The 18,067-nt window shown below is 35.9% G+C and overlaps 1 protein-coding gene across 1 annotated transcript in view; it reads left to right on the top strand.

Annotated features, from left to right (window-relative positions):
* Positions 1–18,067, top strand: part of LOC140166976 (uncharacterized) — a 142,275-nt gene that overhangs the window by 82,815 nt on the left and 41,393 nt on the right. The window contains 12 exon segments of the mRNA XM_072190459.1: positions 283–372; positions 1,945–2,235; positions 4,353–4,529; positions 5,330–5,416; positions 5,897–5,980; positions 8,756–8,839; positions 9,253–9,339; positions 10,421–10,516; positions 11,278–11,358; positions 11,717–11,785; positions 12,341–12,634; positions 14,648–15,037. Coding sequence (XP_072046560.1) covers positions 283–372; positions 1,945–2,235; positions 4,353–4,529; positions 5,330–5,416; positions 5,897–5,980; positions 8,756–8,839; positions 9,253–9,339; positions 10,421–10,516; positions 11,278–11,358; positions 11,717–11,785; positions 12,341–12,634; positions 14,648–15,037 — 1,830 coding nt within the window.

Genomic DNA, 18,067 nt, shown 5'->3' with positions numbered 1-18,067 from the left:
ATGTGTACTTGCAGAATATTTGCTGTGTTTTCAGCAAACTTAGATAGTCAGGGAGATTAATGATGTTAATCTATGACCCCAGTTCTATCAAGCACCAAGACTTTGACTGGCAAGAAATAAATGTCACAAGCACACACTTATCAACTGCTCATCTTGCCCCACCAGGAGTATTGAGCTGTAAGATTCAGATATTCATACTTCCTTTAAATGACAAAATACACAGATATTTTGTCAATTGTTCTATATTAATTGTCTTTGTTCTTGTTCTCAATATCAATGAAGCTTTGAAGCCTGGTCAGGAGTATACTGTTGAAGTGGTGACTGTGTTTGAGGATCAGGAAAGCGAGAAGGCAACATTGAAAGCCAGAACAGGTAAAATTATTAGTAATCCGTTCAAAGATATATTGTACTCTATAACCTTATGGTCATGTTTAAATAAGTTTATTGTATAATTAAACTGTATAAAGTATATGATGCTAACCCTGAGATGCAAATATTTATTTTTTGTAATTTCCATGTATAATTTTACATTTGAGTGTTTATATATGTGATGTGATTAAGCAAAATCAGAAGTCAGAAATATTGATTTTCAGATATAGCCAAACAAAGGAAGTATTTCCTCTTGTTTCCTACTGTTTTTGGAAACTCTTTAACTACATGAACTCACATCTTTTGAACTGGTTGTCCAAATTCATTTGGGTTTCTGCAAAATGTAGCTTTGCAAATGCCGTTTACACTCCTAAAAGATTTGTTTTCAACATTGTTTTTCAACGTTTATGTGCGCTTGCTGCTCTGGGTAAAGATTAAAATGAGTTCATCCTATCAACTCGGAGAACGAAGTACATAATTTCCAATCCTAAAAGAAACTGAAAATTGAATATGTCCGACTTTAGACTGATTTTGCTTGATCACACCACATATGTATAAGTGATTAATATCGTAATATCATAATAATTTGTTATAGTTTGATTTGTTATAGTTTGATTTGTTATAGTTGTCATTGTGATACACAGATTTAGTTGGACTTTGTAATTGTTCCTATTAATATTGTAAACATTGTTTAACTCTGTACCTATTGTGTTATCTGTTGATGTAATATATACATTATACAGAGTACTTATGCTTGTGTAGTTGTGTAAAAAGTTAATTTTTTGTAGTTGTATTATGAAAGTATATTTATCGTGGTTGTCTATTTATTTGTGATAAGTTCTTGTCATGATTGCGTACATGTATGTATATGGCCACAATGCCTAATCTGAAATGTTGTGAAACTGTTGTATTTTGTTCATAAAATGTGTTCTGTGAGTTTGTCTAATTGGGTTAACTCATCACATATTTGGGCATATTGGTGTATTGACCTTTATTATTTTGTGAAGATAATGTATAGAAGTAATGTTTGGAAGCTTTTATTTTCATAAAAGTAAAGTAAAGGGTTAAGCATGAAAACAAAACCAACAAGCATGGTTTAGGGTTGAATAAACATGTGAAATTAAGACCCTACCAAAAAATTCAAAACTAAAGAATAAGGTACAAAAAACCCTGTTCTACTGTCTGACTGACTCAGATTTTGCTGCAGGCATATGAATGTAAAATTAGCCATTTTTTTTTTGCAAAATTGGATTGATTTTGACTGAAAAATGCAATCAAAGCAAGTGAAACAAAGTTGCAAATAAATTGTTACAGATTTTGGTGATTTTTAAGGTCAAATGCCCAACCGACGGACCCTACATGAAAGGTTAGTCTGTCTGTAGAACAAGGGTCTCTTGTTGCCAAAGCAAAATATTAACATGATGACATACCCTGCTTACAATAGCCAAATCTGAGATGGTACCAAAACCATTACTTGTTTGCTTTCATCCTTAAGATGAACTATTCACTAAATATTGAGTACACGGTAACTTACTCACTTTCTTTGTATCAACTCCCTCCCCTACTGCCTACCAGAGCGGATCAAAGTTTCCAAAGTCCGCAAGGCTGCAGCCAAACCATCAACAGACACCATCAGGGTATTATGGAAGGAACCATCAAAAGGAGACGTTACCGGGTACCGTGTCACATGCACCCAAAAAGGTGTGTCAGACGATGCTGGCATACAAGAGGTCAAAATCGACAAATCAAAAGAGACTCGTGCCAAGTTTAGTAATCTTGCTCCTGATGTGGAGTATAAGGTAGAAATTTTCACAGTTGCTGAGAACGAGGAATCAAAACAGCCAGTGATACTTCATGTGAAGACGAGTGAGTGCCGCCACATCTAAGTTGCAGTGCGCCAAACTAATACTGCACAAGTTTGAACTATTATTTAGTCTACAGTGTAGTGTACTTTTAGCTTAGAAATGCAGACCAGTGTGACGTTTGGAGATGTCTTCTGTAAGAAGTCAGCATATCTTATTTAACTACTAACTTTTGTTTTGTCTTTTTCACTACACAAGAATGTGAAGAACCACAAAACATATGTGTCATATTTAGCACTGAAATGTGATGAACCATCAAGAATAAATATACTATAGTCTGTCTTGTCTCAAACTGAGAATAACACCATGTTGGATTTCGCAGTGGCCGATTTGAATCACACATGTTAACCTAAACAAATCTTGCCGGGTGTACATAAACATGCATAAGAGGGCAATTTGTACGCTAGCAATGCAACCGCCTAAGCACACTGATTCAAATCTACCACTGCAAAATACAACATGGTGTTATTCTCAACTTGAGATGAGACAGACTATATTATAGCACATTACTAACAAGTTTTTGTCATCCTGTTTCCACTTTAGTCAGTTTATCACTGAAATTCTTTCAATGATTTCAATTGATAACATCTCACTATCACCTTGAGTCTAAAATTTAGTTGACAATTGTTCATAATACATGCATACTAACTTTTGTAAGTTTATGTAAGTGTGACTTTCCTAACAGTATTCTAGCACAAATATGTATATAGATGCACAAGGAATGTTGTTACATTGGTAACAAGATGAGTGTTGTCTACACTTTTGCTGGTTTTGGCACCTAATAACTTAACAAGTGGAGAGTAGGTAAGCATTGAGTGACTAACTGAATAGCACAAGTTTGTTAAGATTTTTGCTTCAAAATCAATCTTTAAAAAAAACCTATCCAATCTAGATTTTCATTTAAGAACCACAATTCTACACAGTTTATTTTCAACCTTATAAGGCAGGGCAGGTGTGATTTAAACATATTAACAAGGATTCTCGAGTACTAATATACTATAGGATAAGCCACTCGTTTGCGCAAATGAAGTCAGTCATTCAGCCTGTGCACGATAATGCATGTGATGGCATATTAGTACCCCTATGCGTGTAGAAGTGTATCACCTGTGGAAGAGATGATGCATGTTTACGTCATCATTTCAAAAAAAATTAAATGGCGAAAAACGGCGAACATTTGGTTGCATCTTTCCATTACTATCATATCGTGAAAAACCAAATAGCTGAGGAGTTAGCTCAATATGCTAGGAAAATATTCTCTTTGATGACCCCATGACGAGACTGGCTAAATAAGCTGTATTTTTGCTGGAAAGGGTCCGAATAATTGGCAGTCGATGTGCGCCATCTTGGAAAATAGCTCGAAATAGACTTCCTCGACAGTCGTTCAAGATTAGAACTGAGATCTGGAACTAAATTAACCATCAAATCTTGCGCACTCAAATGACCTAGCAACTGTCAATCATATACAGGATAAGTCCTTTTGAACTATAAAATAGTCTTGCATATCATAGCCATTCACAAGTACGTAAGATTTAGGCTACGCACTCAAATGCATAGCAACCGGCATAGCAACCGTCACTCAAACTGCCGGCGAAGTGACTTCATTTTTGATACAGGGATTGAATACGAGTGTCACGGCCCTGATATTAATGCTACAAATACTAAATTTTGTTTCTTAGTCTATTACAATATTTAGATGAAATCAAATTTATTAAGTTATGTGACATTTGTTTGCCTTATATAAAGTAGATGTTGTCCACATGCCTAGGAAAAATATGAAATTCAATAAGCTAAATTCAGGGACATTTTGGCATTTAGAGCCTTTTGTAGGGAAGTTTTTTGTTTTGCCAAATTAGAAATAATGCTAATTTTATGGGAAATTTGGCTCCTCTTCCTTGGAAATAGGGATATTGCAGTTCAATGTGAAGTAATAATCAGTACTTTTAAAGTCTTATGTTGCAATTTTGGCACAGTAAAAAAGAAACTTGGCATAAGGGAGATGCCATTGTCAATGAAACATTTTGACCATCGGTGCATCAAAATTGTAGACAGAGCGAACACTAATGGATTCGCACATTGGAACAAATTTATATAAATGTTACTTCATATTTCATTACTCTCTAGAAATAAGTAATGAGAAACCAGAAATCAGTGATGCTGATCGAGAGAAGGCAGCCATCAAAATCCAGAGGGCATTCCGGGAGGCAAGATTGGCTCGCAAACAACAAAATGCTGCTGTCAAAATACAAACGGCTTATAGAGAGATGAAGCAGAGACAACTCAAGTTGAAAGAAGAGAAAGGTAGGTTTATTTACTAGACTTGTGAAAAGGATAAAAATGTGGGGAAGTCATAAGGACCAACAATCAAGTGCAACATTCCCTGGGATACTTCCTCATATTCGTGACTGGAGTTGAATAAAAAACTTCCATGTGAAGTTCATCGTATGATATTCTGTTTGTATAGTTTCCAACCTAGTTCAAATCCCCTTCCGCCCCCATCAAGCAATGTTGAAGCAAACATATAGCACATTTTGAAATTGAGGTATTTGGTATACAACATTGAATAAGGGGAGCAAGGAGGGTCGTCGAACTGTGTAAGTGTCAGAGCAATTTTGCACTTGATTGTGTTTTAATTCTTTTTCTTGAAGGTTGATGTCTACATTACAGCAACTTGATTGGTGTGCTCTAGCAGTGCACATGACATAATTAAGTGGACCTAAAGTATGAGTTGAACAAAAAATGGTTCTCTGTTATAAAGATGAATTATAACCTGTTCAAAAGGTGGGATAGATATGAGAAATGGTACCACCAAGGAAAGTTCAGCACTTGGTTATTGCAAAAAAAGAATGGGGTCATGTCAGGATCAGGGCTTGGTTAGTGAATGAAGTGTCAAGGTCGGGGTCAAGGTGTCCTAGCTTTTCATGACGTTCCAGCTTCCAAAAAGCACACCATGCTAATGTCTTGCGTCTGTTATGGATGCTTGCCACATATACAATTTTTGGGCCAAGATATTTGAAAACTGTCACATGGTTAATGAGTTCACCAAATCAATTAATTGAATAACATGTATGAAATATGCATATTGAATTGTTATTTTGCAGAGAGAGAAGAAGCAGCCATCAAAATCCAAACTGGTTACCGGAAAATGAAAGAAAGGAAAGAGAAAGAGGCACCCAAACCAAGTGAAGGTGAGAATGATGAGTATTATATAATGGCAAAATTGTTTCTTTTTCAGCGGGTTCTAAGTAATAAAGTATTCATGAAATAGATGCAACTGATTCAAACTAAGTGACTTGAATTTTAGCTATATTCTTTTGCTGTTGTTGTTTCCCCAGTTTTGCTAGTCCATGTAAAATCCAAACACCTCCTGTGGAAGATTTCACTGCCGTTTCAATCCAGTTGCACCATATGTTTAATCAAATTTTGACTAGCTTTGCACAATTTGGCCTAAAATTAAACAATTTTGTTTGCAATTCCAAAATCGTCCACATCTGATCCACTTATTATGGATGAAAATGGTTGGATGTGGTAAATATGGCTTGAATTCCAAATCTTCCACAGTAGGGGTATGGTTTTCAAATTGAACAGCCTATTGTGTAGGTCCCAGCTAGATAAGCAAACAAGCAAAAACCTCATTTTATTTTCTTGCTTTTTTTTATGTATAACAGATGAGGTGCAAGCAGCCATCAAAATTCAAGCTGGTTATAGGGGAATGAAGGCAAGAAAAGAACTGAAACAAAAAGAACAAAACGGTAAGGTAGCTAAACATTCACTTTTACATGGAACAAATGGTCATGTCATACTGACCAGTTGCTAAGCTACATACCGTAGAAACCCGTCTATAAGAAATAGAAGCGACTGTGATGATAGCATATTTCACACTAGCGCCTCCACAATATTATATCATTATGGAATTTGAGCAAATCATTTACCGACACAAGCAGGTATACAATGTATTATTTTATCTTTATTTAGCATCTCACGAGCATAGCTCACTTGGCAAGGCATAAGACTTTGGTTCTTTAGATCGGAAGATGGTGAGTTCGAGCCTCATCACGGTCACACAAACTTTTATAAACAAAATATTGTTCAAACTTTTCATTTATATTTTCTTGCATTTTCTAAAGACTCCTTTCGTGATCATTTTTTTTTTCATATTTAGTTTAATTTATTCTATTGTTTTTCTTTTCTTGTTTCTTTTCTTTGTCTTTTTTTTCTTGTTTGATTTTTTTTTCTTTATTTTTCTTTGATTCATATAATATTGGCAGGATAAGGAGAGGAGGAACTAAAGACCCATTCAGTGATTTGCTCATCCGGACGATCGTAAAAATCATCAAAATTCACCTTTGTCATTGTCATAGATGTGGTAACATAGCCTGCTAGTGGTTCAGCAGAAAACCGTGTGACACATAATATACATTTGGCTACATTTTATTATACGATAAATACGAATTTATTAAACATGGTAACAAATATTCTCTAGCAGATCGGTTATACGATGGAACTGGTAGGCATAGGCCTATTATAAATTCGGGATATTAAATATCTTCCTGACGAGACAGATCTGCCCATGTGGTCAAAGACGATTCCTTACTAGCCACAGACCGTCCGCTGGAATTAGTTGAACATGAACCATTCGCTATGGCTGTTGGTCGGACCTCTCATCTCTCCACATCGATTGTGACCTATAATCCCGACATTGCCCTTATGAACTCACATCCTCCTGTTTTATTCCAATACCCTGCCGAAGTCACGTAATAACCGGATTAACTATACCATAGCAATAGCTGAAAACAATTTTTGAATATACCGCGTTATACACTGATACGTTCAGGCGGTACCTCTTCATTGAACCATATCATGCTGCACCTGTAAGATCTTTGAAAAGACCAGTATTGTATTCAATCTATGATTGCAGACATACACAGTACAGGTGATGAGTGTAACCTGCTTGTAGCGCAGCGCGATATGTTCAACATTGTTTTCACCTATTGCTATGGTAATTACTCCGATTCATTACGCAACTTCACCAGCGTATAATGGCCGAATAAATTCTGACCATCACTTGGCTTGTTGGATTCGTCTATACTACAATTCGCTGTCGAAGTGACGTAATAATCGAAATAACTACCATCAAGCAGATTGCACTAATCACCAGCGTATGTCACCAAACATAGATTGAATACCACTCTTTTCATAAATACTAATCTTACATGGCGGGTGATTAGCATTTCTTTGACAACTATGGTTTAATGCATAGGTGCCACGTGAACGATGAAGTGCAGGGCTATATATTCGAAATTGTATTCATCAATTGCTATGGTAGTTAATCCGATTGAGTACGTCACATCGACAGCGAATAGCCTATAGTATGGGTTCAAGTGGAACAAAAAATAGTGTATGTCCATTGCTAGCTATGGTAATTAATCATGTTAGTGTTTACATCACTACTTCGGTGAAGACAAGAGAAGTGTGCCTTCTCTACCAACGCCTGTGATATAACAGGTGCAAGCGAAACAAAATATTCGAAACCAGAATAGTTTCCTTTGTCAGATGAATTGATTGAAGTTTTTGAAGACACTCTATTCTTGATGGGACAATAGATTCAAATATGGAATAATTATTATTCCTCATCTATTTTTTTATTGAAAAAACTGCAATTGTGGCAACAGAACAATATTTATTTTGATTTCATTTCAAGTAGAAACAAAATCGTGCTTAAGCCAAAAACGCACCCTACCTACCATTCCTCAAGAATTGGGATGGCACAAAGGTGCAACATAGGTTTTTATTGCAAAGACGAGGACAGACAAGTAGTTACAACACATCTGTCTAACCGTGGGTTTCGCTATTTATTTAGAATAAATGCTTTTACTAGTTTCTATAAAACCACTAAATTACTTAAAAAAACTATAAAAAAACTAAAAAAAGCAAAAAAAACCACACACCTAAAATTAAAAGTAGAAAGGTAGATTTGAAGAAAGATAAAAGAACATGTCAAAAGTTAAAATTAAACGAGAATGAAAAAACGGAACGGTGCCCGGACCATGCTCTCTTCAGCATGTCTTCAGTTCCAAAGTCTGACGCTCTATCAATTGAGCTATACGATCCTGATATCTGAAACAGTCGTTATTATGTCAATACAATTGATTGGTGTTACAACATACTTAGATGGAATGCATAGCCACCCAGTGCCAGTATAATATTTGCTCAAACTCCAAATACAACAAGCAACCAATTTTATTGAGGGCGTTTCTTAGGTATATCCTTGTAGACGGGGTTTTACGGTATGTCATGCCATCGGGCAAAGAAGGCTGGGAAAAAATTGCAATCTGAGCTAGTCCTTTACTGATGGTTGTGTCTCTTACAGGCACCCTCCCTCTTCCCCCCTCTTAACCATGTTCCCACCCTCTTAACACCCTTAAACTAAATATAAATATATTCATGTATTCAATTTGTCCCAACTGAAACTTAAGTCAACAGTAATTTAATTATAATTATGTTCTTGCTTTGTTTTGTTGCAACAGATGAGGTGCAAGCAGCCATTAAGATTCAAGCAGGTTATAGGGGAATGAAGGCAAGAAAAGAACTGAAGCAAAAAGAAGAAAAGGGTAAGGTAGCTTAACATTCACCAGTGATTTATCTCTTAATCGCTTCAACTCAGGTCTCAACCCCACACATCTGTGACAGGTAGTTTGACTGATCATTAGGTACAATTTCTGAAGTAGTCCTGCCCCGGTGAAAACAAGCTGCATTTTGGAAGCAACTTTTGTGTATTAGGATTGTTTGACTGATCAGTGGGTTTGGCAGTTGTGACATCTTCCTGCCCTTGCCTATAATCAAAATTTCTTGGCCACTATTTTTTATAAGTACTAACCTGGCTGGTGAATGTCAAGAAAGTTATCACTTCTATGATACAACCTTATAGTATGCATGGTACATGTTCTGTCAATAATTGTGAGCGAGCTTCTCCCTTGCCCTGAATATTGTATAACAAATAATCTTGTGTTCTTTAAATTTACAGAAAGAGAAGAAGCAGCTATTAAAATTCAGACAGGTTACAGAAAAATGAAAGAAAGGAAACAAAAAAGTGTTCCAACACCAACAGAAGGTAAGCAGTTATCTTATAGACAGGTATTCTGTTGGTCCAAAATTCAGGCAATTTCTAGTCTTGGGCCCAAGCTTCATGTGGCTCACAGTTTGTTATGAATGACAGAAACTGGCTGTGAAGGAGGCTAAATATCAATGTTGCTTACTCCAAATTCAATTCCGGAAAAACCAACACTCGACCATGGAATTTAATTGTCAGTTTGTCACTATATTTAACGATAAATAAGTAACTTCCATTTTGCAGACTTAGAAACATGTTTGATTCCACTGACTATTTGCGATCAAGCTATACACAACACCAATGACAGAAATCATCAACAAAAAAATCAAACCAAGAACTTGTTTTTACTTGACCGTGAGTCGCATCATCAACCAGAAATTATGTGACACGGACCGACAAAATAAACTGAAATCAAAGTGATGTCATGTTTAGCCTGGTCCAGTATATTCTCTATATTGTACACAATTAAAAGAATCCAAACACAACATGAAGTGCAAAAGGATAACTCTGTATTTGTTACTCAATGGCTGATACTGCTATAGTTTTTGGCAAGGTTCTTTTGCAATTTGCCAATTTGGCACTGTTTGCAGTTTAAACATGGAAGTGGGGTTCTGATTGGGTAATCTTCATTACATTGGTACCTCATTCACTAATCAGCATTGCATGCCCAGGTGTGACCTAATTCTTTTTACGTAATAATCAAGAAGAACAGTCAGACACTGCTGAAGGATCTTACCGAATACTATAATGTAATGCAACCATTGCCTTAAAGGTGGGTTCTCCAATTTTTTTCATATGGTGTTTTTTATCCAACAGTGAGGCCTATCACTGAAAGTATCTAATTTCGTGGGTGGTTTGAATATTAGAAGCAAAAACATGTATCACAATGACCTATTGAACAGTATGGATAGCACACCACCATGGGATGAGGCCAGCACATATTTTTTTTTTTGTTCTTTGGGTTAGAAAATCTCAATTTTGATTAGTGGGTGGCTGTCAATTTGATCAACTACCTTAAAGCAGTCTGGGCCATTATTATCATCATGTTTAAGTTTTGATAATTCTGTGCATAATTTTACAGAAGAAGAGGAGGCAGCTACCAAGATCCAGGCAAGATTCAGAGGTGTGAAGACAAGAAAAGAGCTGAAGAAAAAAGAAAAGATAAAAGAAGAGCAAGGTGAGATGATGTGGCGCAGTAGAAAAACATTCTCGCCTATTATGAGTTGATATACGTAGTATAATAGCACACCGTTATCCTTTTTAATTTGTTGATATTTAGCCAAATTTTGCCAACAATCATGAAAGAAATTGGTATCTTAATTTAATTGTCACACTGTACATTGCTAGATATTGTAGTCCCAATCCCAAGAGCGAATGGAGAGGTCTGCCACCTTGCTAAAAAAAAAAAAAAATTGAAACATTTTAAGGTGATTTTGAAAAAAATATTGCAAAATTGTTCTACTCCAAGTATACTTTGATCAGCTCGTAATCGGTGGGAATTTTAACATCGCGGATTAATATCAATATGTCTTGTGGCACCTCGCCAGAAAAATCACAAATTATTAATTCAAGTCCTATACTTGTCTTTAACATGCACATTGTAGATCTTCCAGATGCACAATATCACTCTTAACGTGGATCTACTTTTTTTCGGCGTAGTGGTAAAAGCCTAACAATTCCCGCCGATTACGAAATGATCAAAGTATAGCGGTATCCCCTCCCCAGAATAACCAAGCACTGGAGAATTATTCATGAGTGGTCATTCCCTTTCAAAAACTGGATCTGCACTTGCGTAATTCGAGAAATGTGGCTAGTTTCAATTAAATATCACAAAAAGTTATTAGTAGTATTTTGTGTTGGTTGATGCAGAGGAAACCCTATTACATTCCGCGTAAATTCAATTTTGTTTTGTGTTGTATCATGTGTTTATTTTGACAGAGAAAGAACAAGCTACTATTAAGATTCAAGCTGGCTACAGAGGAATGAAAACAAGGAGAAGATTGAAACATGAAAAGAGAGGTAAAGCTGTTGGGGTATTCTATACACCCACTATGGAACACATGACATTTATCTCCCACATGGGGATTTCAAGTGGGGTTACCTGAATGGGTGACTCCATTTGAAATCTATACTCCCTGTTTAGAAGACTAAGGTCATGTCTTCCATAGGGGGTGTGTGGATTTCAATTGGAATAGCCCAGTGCAAGAATGCACTGATAGGAGTTCATCGATTGATTGAAATGATCAAGATATAAAATGTTTGTGGGTTTTTAACATTTGTTTGTATGAATTTGATGAAGAATAGCTAAACTTCCTTATTCTTGAGATACAAATGTTTAGAAATCATCAAATTTTTTTGTAAATATTTTGTTTTACAGAAAAAGCAGCTACCACAATTCAGGCAGGTTATAGAGGAATGAAGACCAGACATATTCTCAATGCTAGAAGTAAGAGAAATTAACGTAATAAAATTGGTTTTCTATCTTAGTATATGATATCAGTGGTGGTAGTAGTAACACTGATTAACAAATGATATATAGATGTCATGTCAGGGATCAACTTTTCTGTCTATCTCCATCTGGGGTCTCTATATCTTTCACAGCTTTCCCTACTGGCTGTTTGCCTTTCATCTTTGTCTCCTTTCACAATCAACCTGCTTCCCTCTTATTTCTCTCTGTTCATCTTTTCGTTTCTTTCACTCTATCTCTCTTTCTCTCTTACTCTGCAGTGGCGGTGCCACAAGGGGTCATGGGGGGAATGTCCCCCAGAACTCTTGCTCCTCAGTAAAAACCCAAAAATTACCAAAATTTCCATTTTTGCAGCAATCTTGCACAAAATTGGTTAATTATATGTCCCATTAATTTACTTGGCCTCCCCGTGCCCCCTTCTCTTACATTTGCTTAATCCCTGTCCCTTCCCATTCGCTGTGTGGTTTGTTTGTCTCTATCTGTCTTTATATCTTGCTACCCTCTCTCACCTATACTATCTCTCTCATTTTACAGACACAGAAAAAGGAGTAACAAATGCAGCCTCCACAAGTGATGCACACTCTATCACAGTCACGTGGGTCCCACCTCGTGGGAATCTAATCACAGGGTATGAACTAACCTTAGCAACAATGGAGGATTATTTGGATATAGAAGACAACGGTACTGAAAGGAATGTGAGCCTAGATGATCCGGCCATCACACGGTATACATTTACAGGGTTGGAAGTGGAGACGGAATATGTGGTGGAGATTTATGCAGTGAGATATGATTGGAGGAGTGATATGGCACAGATTGTTGAAACTACTAGTAAGTCTCAAATTACCGGGTTCTAAGAACTATTTTGATTTCTTACAAAGAGGGGTATATCATATATTGAGCCAATCAGAGATGTGTTAAGAATAATCAGGGCTAAAGGGAGCTAAGCATAAAAGTGCTCTGAAAGCTCCATATTGATTGGTTACTCAGATGATTATATTGTGTAATCAACCAATTAGAAACAGTGTAAGAAAAGCAGTAGTGACCATGGGGGTTAAACTTAAATGAAATTTCTGCATAGTGATGATAACCAGATTATTGTTAGTTGACTTTTTCAGTAAATACCAAACCCCTTGCGAGTAAAAAAGAATAAAAAAAAGCGCAGTGATTTATAGTACGCTACGCACAGGCACAACACCTAGATGTTGATCCACAAGCCTCGGCACACTTTACAGGAGTAGACCTGAGATGTCGTCATTTGACGTCACGCTGATGCACACATTGTTGCTACGCACTTCACAGCGTTGAAATGCACAGTAGCTCTGTTCACTAAATGATGTATGCATCAGCATGATATCAAATGAAAACATCTTGGGTCTATTCGCAAAGGCTTATGGGATTTACCGAAAAGGTCATTTACTGTTTTAGTGCAATAAAGAGAAAACTTTGGAAATACACCAAAACTGGTCATCATATCCATAATAAATCAAAAAATGACAAAGCACTAATTCACATTTCATGTTTTTGCTTTACAGCAGAAGAAATTGATATTGATTTGGAAGATCCTGAAACGGAAAAAGCAGCTCTGAAAATTCAGGGTGCATTTAGAGGAATGCAAAGAAGAAAGCGGCCAGGTTTGTTGAGCATACAGATCTGCAGTGCTGCACATAATGAATTAATTTCTGTTTTTTGAGATTATTTTTAACTACTTGATATGTTTTTTTGTTTGTTTGCAGGAGTTGCACACTGTTACTTTTTTCACACATGATTAACCGAATTTTAACAATTATATTTGATTTGTATAGAACATAGATTATGTGAATTAATGTAGAGCATAGATGTGTGATTTGAATTTGAATGTATTTGTTTTTATTGTTTTTATTATTATTATTATTGTTGTTGTTGTTGTTGTTGTTGTTGTTGTTGTTGTTGTTGTTGTTGTTGTTGTTGTACTTCTACACTATTTGTACTGTTCGATTTATAACCATGTTATTCTTTCAGTAACAAGAAATAATGAGATTTAATAATTACGACTTGCTTGATCTTGCAGAACTAACTTTTGTATTTTCAACTCAGCAGTACTTCTACACTATTTGTACTGTTCGATTTATAACCATGTTATTCTTTCAGTAACAAGAAATAATGAGATTTAATAATTACGACTTGCTTGATCTTGCAGAACTAACTTTTGTATTTTCAACTCAGCAGGCCAAAAAAAGTTTGTCTCTCAGCCATTGTGCAAAATAGCTATGTGCTACGCCTTTGAAAAAGTTTTGTTAGTAAAATAAGTTCTGCAAAACACAGGATTTTTTCCCTGTGCTGTACTTTTAAGCATACTTTTCCTACCTAAAAAGAAGGAAAAAAGCCTGCAAAAAAAACCCAAACTGTAAGACTACAAGCTAGAATAGCTTTCACATACTTATGCTCACAGGCTTGAGAGACAAACCTTTTTTGTTGTAGGCCTTAAATTTTGTATGTGTGTAAAATAATTATTACATTATCTGAAGAAAATTGAAATAATATGACATTATTTTTCCCCACAGATAATAAGTTGATTCCAACTTCAAATCCATGTTGCATTTATATTTATCATATTATATGTATATTGTTTCAATGCTAACTGCATTTACTCAGTTTTTGAATTTTTCCCCAAGAGTATGAAATGTTTGTTTAACTTGTACTTCATCTACAGAATTATAAATTCCAACAAGGTGATGTGATATTAATTGATTAATATTTATGCAAGAAAAAAGCCCTGTATGAACAGCTATAAATGCTATAGGAAGAACCTTGTGTATTGTAATTATGTTTATTTTTAAGTAACAAGATTTTTTGACACACTAGAATCGGCAGACGATGATGAAGCAGCAGGAGAAAATGATAACAAAATAACTGATGCCAAGGTAGATGACACCACAGCATTCTCTATCACTATATCATGGAAAAAACCTGCAGACTGCAGCAAGGTCAAAGGTTACCGGATCACCTGTACTGCAGATGACGGAAAGAAAAGTGATGAGCGGAAAAGCAGGGATAAGTCAAAGTCAAAGGCTAAGGAAGAAGACAATGAAAATTCAGAACCAGCAAGATCACATCAAGAAATCAAATTGTTTGGAGCTGACAAGACTCGGGCTAAGATTAATGAGTTGCAGGAAGGACAGGCGTATGTCCTGGAGATCTTTGTGATCGGAGGAAATGAGGAGAGGAATGAAGCAACCTTGAAAGCTGTAGCAAGTAAGTGGGAACATACAAAAGTACAATGTAATTACAGAAACTGAAATTACTGAAATAAAGCATATAGTGTACATTTGGGTTCATATGCACAAAACAAGTTAGACCAGGTCTAACTTTAAACCTGATTTAACTATGGAGATTAGTCCAATGGAGAAGGAACTTTTTGGTATTTAAATACTTCATTTTGTATTACTTTGTTGATATTGTTTAGGACAAATATATGCAGTGTAATAACTTTGCTAAGAGTAAAAGATGAAAAGGTTGGGTGTCATAACCGCTAAATTGTTGGTCTAATGTATATAAAAGTATACATTTTTGGAATGGCAAAGACTTGATGAATTCATATTCGAGGTCAAAATTTGTCCAAAATGTTCATTTTTGGAGAAAATCCAAGAAAAAGAAGAAATCAAGACAATCAGCTGGTAAAAGAAAAGCTGAAGATGTCTCAAAAGACAAGAGAGAGAATAGTTCAAAAGGGAAGAGAAAAAAAGGATGCCAAAGATGAGGCCCAACAAGAAGATGGTTCAAAGAGTCATGAAGATGGCAAAGATGACAATCAAAAAGTCATAAAAACCTGATTTTTGCCCAAATTAAAAATATTTTTGGTGGAGTTGGTCAAATATTAAAAAAAAAATGAAAAAACAGTACCTAGATATTTTTATCTAGTTTTTAAAATTAATTAAAAAACCCAGTTTTTTTTTTTTTTTTGATTTTCTCCAAAAATGAACTTTTGGCCCAAAAGTTCACCTCACAGATGAATTTATCACGTCTTTGCCATTCTAAATATGTATAGTTTATATGCTTTAGACCAACAATGTAGCAGTTATGAGGCCTGAAAGTTTCCATAATTCCAGGGTTAAGACCACCCTTCAGAGATGTGAGAGGATAAAATAGCAGCAAAGCCCAATGATCAAATATGCTCTCACAATGAATCACAAGAACCATACATAGAGAAATTTTAGTAGACTGGGGCTTTTGCTTTTGGTAAACATTTTGGATAGTAATCCAGTCTGATGTGATAAGCTCCCTATGGAACTACAAAAGAGTAATTATGACAGCATTTTTAATTAAAATTACTTCTGTGGATATAACTGGTTTATGCAAAAATGATGTGGCATGATATTCTTGTGACTTTAATAGAACCTTTGTTTAAGGTACAAGAAATTTGGTTCCTCTTGCTCTTTGTAAACTATTTTTGAATTGGTTCCTTTAAATACAATTTGAAGCTGTACAAACATGTAGCAGACATGCCAACTAGTATGGTTTCACCATATTTTGTATGGAAAATATGGCAAAATATAGGCATATGGTTTTGTTTCACAAAATATGGTTCTTGCATCTGCTGCTGCAATTAAATATGCGAACCTGAGCACTGCTTCACTGTCTGATAGCTTAACTAGAAAGGTCTACAGTCAAGCAGCTGGCAAAGTTTGTTACCAAGTACTATTTTCACAATCACCCATGCAAAAATGTAACTCACTGAATCAGCAGTAATTGTTATAGCAAGGTTTTTCTGTGAAAATATGGTTTTTGATGTGTTTTTCAAAGTTGGCATGGCTGATGTAGGTTATTGACATGTTGGAAAATAATGTTTTACGAGCAAAGCGAAAGGAAAACAAATTTACCCATGGCGAGAAATGGACGATCCCTATTGTGTTTGTCGATCCGGGTATGGTCATGCTAGCTCCATGCTGTGTGTTGTGGTGTTGGCATGGGGATCAATAGGTGACATCGATTTTGTAAACATCTACATGTAGTGCGCGATCGAGTTTGTGAGTCATTTATGAATGTCTCTCCATCAAGTAAACATCGGAAAGAAATTTCTCTGCTTACTGCACAACAATATTGTGTTTGTATTACGTCTAAAAAGGATGCCTGGCTGGTTCATGATCATCTCAAAACTCGAATTGAAGTACCGGAAAATCAAATTTAATTTTCCGAAATCACACGCAAAGATATGTACAATTGCATTGGATCGGCTGCTGTTATACAAAATGTAGATTTCAAGCACAAATACGCAGAGGCCAGGCATCAACGCAATGCTAAAACTTTGATGTAAAAAATATGGATAGTAATATCAATATTTCTGAGGACGTCTCGGTAGCTATAATATCCGTATACAATCGTGGAAATTGATTGTATGATTTGTATCTGCTGGTAGTTTCACGGTCTCATGGACCGGTCGAATCTAATTGTCAACACTATTCAAGCAAGCAGCCATCAGATTCTGGATCGAGTATTTTTGTTCCGTGGATATGTAGACGGATAACATAATCGGGTGAGAATGATTTTATGTATAATTGTGGACTTGATTCTGCATTTGAAGGCGTCAAAATAACAATTATATTGATTAGGTTCTGGCACCTAAAAACGCTCCAAAAGCGTGGCATTATTTCCTGTGGCTTTTGGCGCATTAATATTGTTTGTTTATCGAGCGTGATCCTATGAATAATTCATAGGAGGTGCGGTTATGACCCAATTATGGCCCCACATACAAAACTGGGGATGGATTGTCAACAACGTAAATTATCAGTCGCACCCAAATATGGTAGCTCAAGATCCAAATAAGGCAAGACGTAATTAAACGGCGCGCTCATGACGTCAGGGCATAGGTCAGGGTTCATGAGACGGTTCAGTTCAGGAAATCTGAGCTCTGGGCGAATCAATCGATATCACGATAAAGCAAACATTGACTTCCCATTGAAAACCAATGACGATCAACGATGGTTTGATTGAGATAATGTTTATTCCGCTAATTTGGACAAGAGTCAAGTTTTGCAGTGCGGAATTGGGGTTTGCAAAATTTGCAAAATTTAAGCAAATTAAACTGTCGCATTTGATTGCTTCGTATTCATTTAGTTAGGTTTTCAGCAATCTGGTATGTTTTTAGGGCAAGGTTGAGAGTCGTATTCTTGGGTCGTATTTTACTTTTAGAAGCTTTTAGCGAGGGGCAGGAAAAAGATATTGGTAAAAAGGATAATTGTGTGCAAAGGAAACATTGTCGGTTTTCATGAAATTGGAGGTTGAAGG

Source organism: Amphiura filiformis, chromosome 12 (genome assembly GCF_039555335.1).
Source record: "Amphiura filiformis chromosome 12, Afil_fr2py, whole genome shotgun sequence".
NCBI lineage: Eukaryota > Metazoa > Echinodermata > Ophiuroidea > Amphilepidida > Amphiuridae > Amphiura > Amphiura filiformis.
The sequence above is the reverse complement of the archived record's forward strand: the minus strand, read 5'-3'. Positions and strand labels throughout refer to the sequence as shown.